This window comes from Chiroxiphia lanceolata, chromosome 17 (assembly GCF_009829145.1).
Source record: "Chiroxiphia lanceolata isolate bChiLan1 chromosome 17, bChiLan1.pri, whole genome shotgun sequence".
Taxonomy (NCBI): domain Eukaryota; kingdom Metazoa; phylum Chordata; class Aves; order Passeriformes; family Pipridae; genus Chiroxiphia; species Chiroxiphia lanceolata.
In genome coordinates, this window is record NC_045653.1 from 11,335,783 (window position 1) to 11,346,071 (window position 10,289).

The window sequence follows — 10,289 nt, forward strand, 5'->3', positions numbered from 1 at the left end:
CGGTATCTGGCACAGCTGGGGCTGGGTGCTGGGGGTCAGCACTGGGGGAATTGCTGCTCTGTGGCCCCCACACCGCCATCGGTTGGATTCTTCCCCTTGCTTAGGATTTAGTTTGGATACATGTGCCACCAAATTGGGCATAAATAAATCACAACCCCTCCAGAGCTGGCCTGTGATTCCTACTGTAAAATCCTGCAGAACTGGTTGCAATATGTCAAGCCTTAGTGAGAATGGAGGCTGCTCCCAGGCAGCACCTCATCCTCAGTGGGGATTGATGCACCAAGATGATTTTGCATGAGTATTCCTGAAGCCGGTCTGTAGTGGGGCCAGCCCTGCCCTCTCCTGAAATGAGAGACCCATCTAACTCCAGATTTACAGCTACAGAGAAATTCCCAGGGAGGAAATATATTGCCTGGAGGGGCCCATCCATAACCCCCTCGTCAAGAGAGAGCACATTATCTCCCGCATGCCGTGACCTGCAGCAGAGCCGGGAGATCCATCATCCCACCGGGGCTCTGTTGACAGGAATCCAGCAGTCACTGTGGCTCTTTGACAGCGTAAGAGGAAAATTAGGTGAGTGTTGGACATAAATCTGATGGTGGTTCAGTCCCGGGAGATCACAGATCTATTGACAGTGAGGACACAGGGCAATGGCCCCATCAGCCCCGGGACACACCCGATGTCGTTGGTGTTGCTGGGGGCACACAGGCTGCAGCACAGGCTGAAGATCAGAGAGAAGATGTGGCTGTGAGCTCCTGGCCTGGCACAGAGGCCAGCAGAGATCTGCTGCTTTAGACACGAGTGTTTATTTTGTGTCACTTTGAGGTCACAGGGGACTCAGGGCTGGACTGGGGCCGGTGGGGCCACCCCTCTGGGCCTCTTTTGGCTCTGCAGGAGGCTGCTTTGTCTTGCAGGGAGACCACTTGGTGGGCAAGTACCGCTGCCTCCTGTGCCAGAAGGAGTTCAGCTCTGAGAGCGGCGTCAAGTACCACATCATCAAGGCTCACTCAGAGGTAAGGAAGCAGCTGGAGCTGGGCTGGGCTGGTCCCTGCTCCAAAGTGCCCATCCTTGGGCTGTCCCTCTCCATCCATCCATCCATCCATGTCTGCCAAGAGCAGAGCTCAGCAGCAGCTCCCAGCAGCATCAGCGATGCTGTGACAGCCTGGGGGGGGGGGGTGTCCTTTCTATCCACCTTGGTGTCCCCAAAACCCCCAGGCTGAGCACTTTGTCCTGGGGAGGTGATGCCAGCGGGATGTGGGGCGGCCCCGGCTCGGGTTGTGTGTGCTGGTGCCAGTGCCTGGCCCCTGGAGAGTCACTAACCCCCGTGTCACCCCATGGACACAGAACTGGTTCCGAACCTCCTCAGAGGCCAGCCGGAAAAAGAAAAACAGGGAACAGCTTTCTTCCAGCAAAGAGGAGAAAAAGAAAAGCACAAACGGGAAGAAAAGAGGGAGGAAACCCAAGGAGAGGCCTCCAGAAATGTCTCCAAAGGGCAAAGAAAGCGTGGCAGCAAAGACTAATCACAAGAAAACCCTCGAGCACTGGGAAGGCTCCCGGGGCAGCCCCGAGGGGGACGAGCATGTCCCCAAGCCCCCCGGCCAGCGGAAGGGAGGAGCCAGCAAGATGCCTGAGAAATGAGCAGCTCAGAGACTCACGTCCAAGGATTCGTTTACAGCCCAGGGTAACAGGGTGGGGGTCTCTCCCGGTTTTATGTCCTCTCCTTCCCATCCCACCTCCCTTCCCCCCACCCTCCTCTCACCCTCTTTTTACAAAAAGAAAGGAAAAAAAAAGAAAAAAAAAAAGACAGACAATACCAATTAACCACTTTGAACAAGTCACGGACCTTGTTTCACACTGGAAAACAAACAGGATCAAGGAAGCTGGACCGTTCTCCACCCCCTGCCTCTGTACATACCCCTCGGTGGGACCCCGCTGCCTCCCCCAGCCCGTGATTCCCCTCCCCTGCGCCAAACTGGTGACGCTTGAGTGAAAGAGAAGTGCAATAGCAGCGGGTCCCGTGGATGGGGACCCTCCGCCAGCAGCTGCGTGCCGGGGCAGGGAGCTGCCCGCCCGCCTGCCTGGCAGCCTCCAGCGGGCCCCAGCCTTCCAGCTCCAGGGCAATGTTTCCAAAGATGTTTGACCTGGTCGGGCAGAGGGTCCGGCAGCGGATGCCGGGGGGGTCGGCAGCACTTTCCCCGCTGCCTCAGGTCGAGGGTGAATGCGTTTGGCAGGGATCGGCTCCGTGGGGTGTCGGCTTTGCAGGGTTTGTCTCAGCGGCGCAGGCAGAGGAGGGAACAGGGAAAGCGGGCACGGAGTGTGACCAGGGCCGGGGGTGCGGGGGGCGAGAGCGGGAGGTGGGACTGTTCGGGTTGGAGGATTTAATGGAAGGTTGGGGGAATGTTGTGGGCACCGTGGAGTGTGGCAGTGCGACCAAGGAGGGGGCACAATGAGGGAGCTGTGCTCGGATTGTATTTGCAAACGCAGCTGGCAGTGCCGGGGTCAGGGGGAGATGGCAGCCATCAACCTGCCCCCCCAGCCTGGGGGGGCATCCAAGGGTGGTTGAGAGTCCCTTTGTGCTCTATCCAATCACAGTAAAGGGAGGAATGGGGTCTCGGTTCCCCAGTTGCAGCCGTGGGAGGTGTGTGATGGGGACAGGGACAGCATCAAGTGACAATCACGGGTCCTGCTTTGGGGGGAGCCCAGCCGCTGCCCGGGCACCTCCCGCTCCCTCGTCCCTCGGGGACGGGACCCGCTGTGGGGGTAGTTCCTGCTCCCAAGATGCATCTGAGCCCCCGATCATCCCCCTCAGGATGGGAGGTCCCTATGGTGCCGTCCCTGCTTGTGCTCTTCTCCCGGGCTCTTCTTTGCACCTGTGCTGACACGGTCATCACACCTCGCTCCAGCCAGAGGGAACCCTCCTGGACCAGGACATATCCGTCTCCAGACAAAACCAGGCTACCTCGGTCCTTGGGAAACAGGCACGTTTCCTCTCGGTAACAGAACAGAAAACCTTAATTCGATTTTTTCCCTATGCAGAGCCAGGAAAGTGGCATCGGAGGGAGAGCTTCTGCTTTTGCTTAATCAGTTCAAATCTCAATCCTCTCTATCCCAGGAGTCGCTGCTCCTTGCTGCCCGCTAGAGGCTTGGTATCATTCCCTGGCTTCGAGCAGCGTCTCAGTCATAATTAACATCCTCCACTGGCAGGTTATTCCAGCCGAGCAGGGAGGGGGGGCGGTGGTGGCTGAAGCCAGGGCTTCCCGGGGAGCGAGGTCTCCTGCTCTGTCCACGGCTCCGGCCCCTGGATCCACGCTCTGCATTGCCCAGCGAGCTGGGCACGTGCCTTCGGGTGAGGGAACGTGCTGGAGCACTGCTGGCTGTGCTGGGCCTCGAGGCAATTTGTGACAAAGCTTAATTAGTCACTGCAGCCTGGTCGCTGCTTGCTCTTCATTGGATCTGTGTTTGGATGCTGTCACCGGGGCAGATCCTGCCTTCCCGGGGAAGGGGGAGAGCTCCAGGAGGTGTAGGATGTGCACGCTTGGAGCTGCTCGTTCTTTGTCACGACAGGGACGTTGGGGCACTGTCCTGGCAGTGGTGTTCTCTGCTGCTGAGCCCGTGTGCCCTCATCAAGGCCACAATGGCTGGGAGGACAGTGACCCCCCACCCCAAGAGGGTGTTTGGGGGGCACACTGGGGCTGCTGGGGAGGCCAGCAGCAGCAGGAAGGGGACAGCGGGCAGAGATGGGGACCTGGCACTGAAATCTCTGCAAAGGGGCAGAGGGAGCCGCTGCATCCCAAAATCATGTCCCACCACCGAAGAAAGCCCTTGGGAAAGCTTCATGTCCTGACCCAGGGAGGGGTGACCCAGGTGGCCCAGGCTGCTGGCTTGGATGGTCACCACACAATTCCCACTGCCTCCCCTGGGCAGAGCTCGGGCTCCATTCTCATTAATGTGCAGTTAATTGGCTTCTCGTTGATTAAATTAAGAGGCAGCACTGTGCTGCATGTGGGGGGAGCCTTGGGAGCTGCTCAGGGCGGGGGAGACCCAGGGAAAGGCCAGCTTGGGGAGTTGTCAGGGAGTCCACATCAAAACCCAACGTCTGCTTCCTTAACTAGAGTGTCTGCAAAGGAGCATCCTGAGAGGAGCAGGGACAGCTGTGGTGACCTCACAAAGTGACACCAGCCTGGAGGGGACCCCAGGGACCATCTGGGATCTTAGGATCAGCAGCAGGAGCAGCAGTCCTGGTGCTGTCCCTGTCACCCTCAGACCTGGGAAATGTGCACAGCCCCGGTGAGGGCAGCACTGTGGTCAGCTGGGAATTTCCATGAGAAAATGACATCTTCAAGGGTTTTTTTTTCCCCTGAAAAGGTGTTTTCCCCACTAGTCATCACTCAGAGAGGAACATGTTCCTCCACTTTCTCCATGAGACATCCTTAACTCTCCTGCTTGTCCGGGGAAGGTTCCAGAGCGATGCCAGGACCCCAGCAGCTGCCAGCGAGTGGGCAGGGCTGAGTGACACCACAGTGGCATTGCTGGGGCCGGCGGGTTGTGTCCCTTCAGGTGCTCCCAGTGAGGCAGTGCCAGCTGGGAAACACCTTGATCCAGAGGGATGGGCAGAGGCTGCAGGACCAGATAGGGGGACAAGGTGTCCTGTCCCCTTCCATCCCCTCATCTGCAGGGTTTGGGAGTTTTGTCACTCTAGGGACAGTGACACGGTGGTCCCACCCCTCCACTGTTGGGGAAACCCACCATCCCGTCACCCGTGTCCCCAAGGAAAGGGCTAAACCTCTGTGGGAGCAGGGATGGACTGCAACCCCATGGGAAGACCTCATGGAAAGCTTCAGTCACGGGGGGCTGCTGTGGCTGAGGAACCCCTGGCACTGACACCACACCCCGGTGAGGGTGGCTGTGCTGTGCTGGCTCCAGGCGGGAAGCGAGGGCCAAATCCAGCCGCAGTAGATGGAGCTGCCTGGGCCTGGAGCATCTCTCACACCCAGGAACCTTGGGAGTGTTTTGTTCTTTTCTTTCTCTCCTCGTGACACCCATCCCACGGCATATCCGAATGTTTCTCGTCGATGCCAGTTATTAGTGCATAGTGTATTTGGGGAAAAAATGAAAACATTAAAAAAAAAAATAGGAAAAAAAAAAGAATTTTCAATTATCACTTGTAACCATATATATAAATATATAATATATATATTAAAAAGTGTTTATTTGCAAAAAATAAAATTGTTTAACGGTAAACTATCTTATAAGTAAACTCCCAATTGTGACGATCTGTTCTTTGTTAATCATTGACAAATCCTCAGTTGAGAGTACTGTCCGAGCAGCTCCGAGCAGCTGAGCCCCTGCGGAGGCGCTCCCTGTACTGTATGTATGAAACAGCTGTATCGAATAAATGGTTATTGATTTTTTATTAGCACTGCTGTCATCGTTATTTGGCAGTTCAGAGGGAGGGTCGGGCATGGGATCCGATGGGTTTGGATTTGTCCTTCCTGAGGGGACCTCCCCGTCCACTGGGGATTGAGCGTGTGGTCCCTGGCCCAGGGGTGCGCCCAAAACCAGAATGGGGAGGCTGGAGGGAGTGAGGACTTAGGGATGCTTCCTGCACCAGCAATTGGCACAGCCGGCAATCCTGGTGACAGGAGGATCTCCAGAGCCAGAGGATCCCCAGTGCCCACAGCCCAGTGCCCAGCTGCCACAACTCCCCTATTTTAGGAGTAGAAATCCCCCTAAAGCTGCTCCCAATCCACCCATGCCATCAGCAGCGTCCAGTGTCTCCCAGCCCCAGGGGCTGCATCCAGCCCAGGACCTCTCCTCCCTGGAGAGCTCTGCAGGACCCGGGCCCCACCTCCTGGTCCTCCCAGCGTGGGAATAAATCCTCTTCTGCTCCCTAATGGTTTTATTGGCACCGAACCCAAGTCAGGGACAGATTTAGACTGATCTCCCTGCTGGCTGAGAATCCAGCCTTTCCCCACAGATGCTCTCGGCTCCCCAAAGGCAGGATGGGGACCCCAGAAGCAGCACTTGCCTTGGCCCCCCCAAACATGTGGTACCACAAACCTCTGCCCTGGGAGACCCCAGACACGAGATGGGAGCACAATGCCAAGGAAAACCAGTGCCCTGGGACCCCCACAGGGCTGGGGTCCCCCCAGCTTCTCCACTCCCCTGTGACCAGTGAGCTGGTCAGGGCCTGGGATCACCCAAATCCTGCTGCCCCCAGTTCTTCTGGCAGCAGTAAGGGGTGGGGGGAAAGGGGAGGGGGGTTTGCTTGGGCATGGGGTGCAGAGCTGCCCCACAGCACTCACCCATGATAACAGCACTTATTGCATCCCACAGCACCCACTCATGCCCAAAACACCCACCTGCACCCACTCGTGCCCACAGCAGCCATTCGTACCCAAAGCACCCACCCTCCTCACTCCACGGCACCTACCCGTCCCCAAAGCACCCACCTGCACCCCACAACCCCCCCCTTTGTGCCCTACAGCGCCCAGCCACGCTGAGATCACCCTGCAGTGCTCACCTGCACCCCACAGCTCCTACCCATGACCACGGCACCCACCTGTGCTCCAACACCCACCTGCATCCCATAGTGCCCACCTACCCCCCCCCTCAGCACCCACTCGTGCCCAGAGCACCACCCACACCCCGCATCACCCACCTCTACCCCACGCTACCCACCTACCCCCTACAGCACCCACCCGTGCTCCCACCACCGCACATCATCCCAAATCACTTCCCACGCCCCCCTTACCGCTCCCTCCCGGTCCCGCACTACAATTCCCGGGCATCCCCGCGCCAGCACCGCCCCCGCCGCTCCCGCCCCTCCCCCCTCCCCGCACCATGGCCGCGGCCCCGGTGCCCGAGGGGGCTCCGGTGGAACCGCACGACAGGTAAGATCCCGCATTCTTTTCCCCGGGACAATCCCTCCGGGACGGACCGGCACCGCAGTGCCCCGGAGCCGCCGGTTCCCCGTTCCCGCCGCGTCCGGGGCGTTGCGGTGCCGGTTCCGTCCCCCACGATGCCACTTCCGCGAGTGGGGCCTCCCCGAGCCCATCGCACCATTAAAACCCTTCGCCTTTCCACCAACCACTATTTTTTCCCACCCCCCCTTATCCCTTGTTTATTTTCGTCCCCCCCTTTTTTTTTTTTCGCATGATCACCTTTCTCCTTATTTCCCTTATTTTATGGTTTTTGCCCTTAATTTCCCAGCAGATAAACCACGGCTCCCATTTTCCAAGCTTGCTGGTACATGCATCCCCTCCATCAAGCACGAGGAGTGGGACAACCTAAACTTTTACACCCAAAAACCCCATCCAGGGCAATTCCGACAACACACACGCTCTCTCTCATGTTTTCCCTCCATTTTCCACCCCCTTTTCCAGCTCAGTCCTCAGGGGTTGAGGAGAGTGGCTGCTCCCAAACATCAAATGTCTGGGAATTGGATTTGGAGCATCATCGGAGTGCTGATGATGTGGCAAAGCTTATAGGGATGGAACATCCCTGCATCCCTAGTTGTAGGGTACCAACACTCCACCACACCGACCGACTGACCCCAGAGTGAGTGCCAAACCATCCCGCGTGTTACAGGAGCTAAATCCGCTGCTGGCAGCTGCCTGTGCCTTTCCTGTGAGTCAGTGGTGGGTAGCAGGGAGGATGAGGATGAGGATGAGGATGAGAGGAAGGAGCCTCCTCGAGTCGTGCCAACCAAGCGAGGGATGAGTAACGGGGTTGTGTAACAGAGCCCCTTCCACCGCGGCTCCCGCTCGGTATAAATAGCAGCAGATAATTGAGTTTGAAGAGGGAAATGTTTGTCCTTTTGTGGTGAGGGAGCAGAGACCGTAATGGAGCTGGAAGGAAGCGTGTCTGTGTGGAGTTGCTGGGATGAACCATCTGGCTCTGGGTGGCTCTGGCCAGGGCAGAGGTTGGTACAAGGCCAGGTAAACCGGGAGTGACGTGATGGGTTTGCAGGATGTGCATGGATATGGCACGGCATGGGCACGGCACGGCGTGACCACCAGGCAGTGTCTTGGTGCCCCTGGATCCCCACTGGCAGTGGGGTGGCAGCCAGGTTCCTCCATCCCATGACCGGGTTCCTCCATCCCTTGTACAAGTCCCTCCATCCTCTGGGCAGGCTCCTCCATCCCACGGCTGAGGTCCTCCATCCCTCTGGCAGGTTTCTCCATCTCCTGGACTTGTTATTCCATCCCTTGGATGGGTTTCTCCGTCACATGGGCGGGTTCCTCCATCATCTGGGATGGTTCCCCAGACAGGCAAGGCCCATCCAAGGGCTGACACACATAGATCCAGCCCAACAAAGCCCAGCTCAGTGATGGAGGAAGCAGGTTTGGCCTCCCCACTCCTGAAGGTGCTGCTTGCAGGGTGGGATCTGGGAGCAGGACCCTCTCCCAGGAACAGACATCCCTCTGTTTTGGGCTTGGTGTGTCCACATCTCTTCCACCTATCCAGTGACAATATGCATGACCAAACCAGGAAAAGCCACATGCAATCCAGCTTCCATCTTTAAATCCTGTGGGAAACCCATCGCTGGGAGGGAAAGGGGATCCTGGCCTTTGTGTCTGGTTTCCTCTTCCTCACAATTTTAAGTCCAGCTCTTGGAGGCTGATTAGAGGAGGGATTTGTGCTTAAAAATCATCTAGAAGGAAAAAAGCCAAAACCAGGCACTTTTGGCCTGTGTGAGAGCTCAGCAACCGTGAAGGGACTTGGGAAGCAGAGGAGATTTGCAGAGGAGCGTGCCAGGAGGAAGGCTCCGTTGCTGCCGAGGTTTGGAGGCAGTGCGGGCGACTCCTGTCCCACCTGGGAATCTGGCGGGGATGTTGAGTGGGATGCTGGGAGAGTTGCTCCTGTCACTTGGACATTTTAACAAAGGCAGGAAAAGTGGCAGCAGGAGCGTGCGATAAGGAACAATATCCCTGGGCGAGGGCTCCTCGCGCCGCGTCCCCTGTCCCTTTGCTTTTTTGCTTCTTTAATGAGAAGGAACAGAAATGGCTCCGGAAGAGAATTTTATTTTAAACTTCTGAGAGAACTTTTACAGCAAGAGGAGAGTCTGGGCAGAGATCAGAGGTGGAAAAGTTCCTTTGATCATCACTCACTTCCCTGATGTTGGGGCAGTAGCTGCAGCTCACGCTGGGGACAGGTTACCCCAAAACCCTCCTGTCCCTGTCCCCTGCTTCAGGACCAGCCCCTCATCCCTGGTTCCCATCAGGTCTCCATCTTTTGGGGTGATGATCTCCTCTGCAGGTCCTGTTGGTGAGCAGGAGGGGGCTGATGCCCCCCTTGTTGAGGAGGGGTTTGCTGAGGACACCGGGATGCAGTGTGTGACCCCTGCCTCTGGCATAGCCCTGATGGCTCCAGAAGATGGAGAAGGGGGAAAGAGTCTTCTTCCACTTCTGGCCCCATCTCCAGGTGTTGGTGCTAAGCAAGAGGGAGCACCCACCCCAGACCCCCTCAGCTTAGAGGCCGAGCTCCCATCTCGGGAGGCTGGAGTCTCACTTGGTGACCATGGAATATCATGGGATGCTCCATGTCCCTGGCAGAGCCTGGCTGCCCTCAAGGTGTCCTCTGCCACCTTCTTCCTTCCTCAGCAGCCAGGGGCTGTGGGGTGGGGGCTGCTCTGCCCCAGCCCCTGCACCCCAGGGCTGGCTGGGATCCCCCTGCTGTGGTGCCCAACATCTCCCACCCTTGGCACGTGTCCTGCCTGGCTTCCCGCAGGATGCCCGGGCTCCCTGCCCTCCCTGGTGAGCCTGATGCTGGGAGGGCCGGCCGGCCGGGGGGGGGGGCAAGGGGCAGCTGGCAGGGGGTGCTGAGGGAGCGGATGGCTGGGCACAGCAGCCAGCAGGACGTTTTCTTAGCTGCCTACAGCTCTGGGGTGTTGAGTTTCACCCACTTGTTTACTTCAGGGCTGAGGGGACAGTGAGGGCAGCTCTCAGGGAGCTGAGTGACTGGGGAGGGGGAACTCACAGCTGGACCCCCACCGATGGGAGCTCAGGGAAGGGGATGAGTCTTGCACAAAAAAAGCCGGGCACGGCCAGCAGCCCCCTGGCCCTGAGCCCCAGCTGCTCCACCAGCTGCACATGGGATGCTGTCTGGGTACCCCCTCCATCCCTGCCCTGGGGCCATCCCCTCCTGCCCCCCTGCAGACCCCTCCCCACCAGTGTCAGGAGCCCACTGGGGACTCACCAGTGCCCGTGGACGTGGATGTCACTCACCAGGTGCCCTCCCTGCTGAGCCCCCTCATCCAGGGCGGTCAGACACCCCCGGTCCTGGGG

At 58.2% G+C, this 10,289-nt stretch overlaps 1 protein-coding gene across 4 annotated transcripts in view; it reads left to right on the top strand.

The window, feature by feature from the left end:
• ZNF512B (zinc finger protein 512B) overlaps positions 1-5,416 on the top strand; it is a 30,078-nt gene extending 24,662 nt beyond the window's left edge. For all 4 annotated transcript variants that reach the window (XM_032704581.1, XM_032704583.1, XM_032704579.1 and 1 more), the window contains 2 exons: positions 915-1,013; positions 1,345-5,416. In XM_032704581.1, the coding sequence (XP_032560472.1) occupies positions 915-1,013; positions 1,345-1,638 (393 nt within the window). In that variant the 3' untranslated portion in view covers positions 1,639-5,416. The remainder of the gene's footprint in view (positions 1-914; positions 1,014-1,344) is intronic.
• Positions 5,417-10,289: the final 4,873 nt, after the last annotated feature.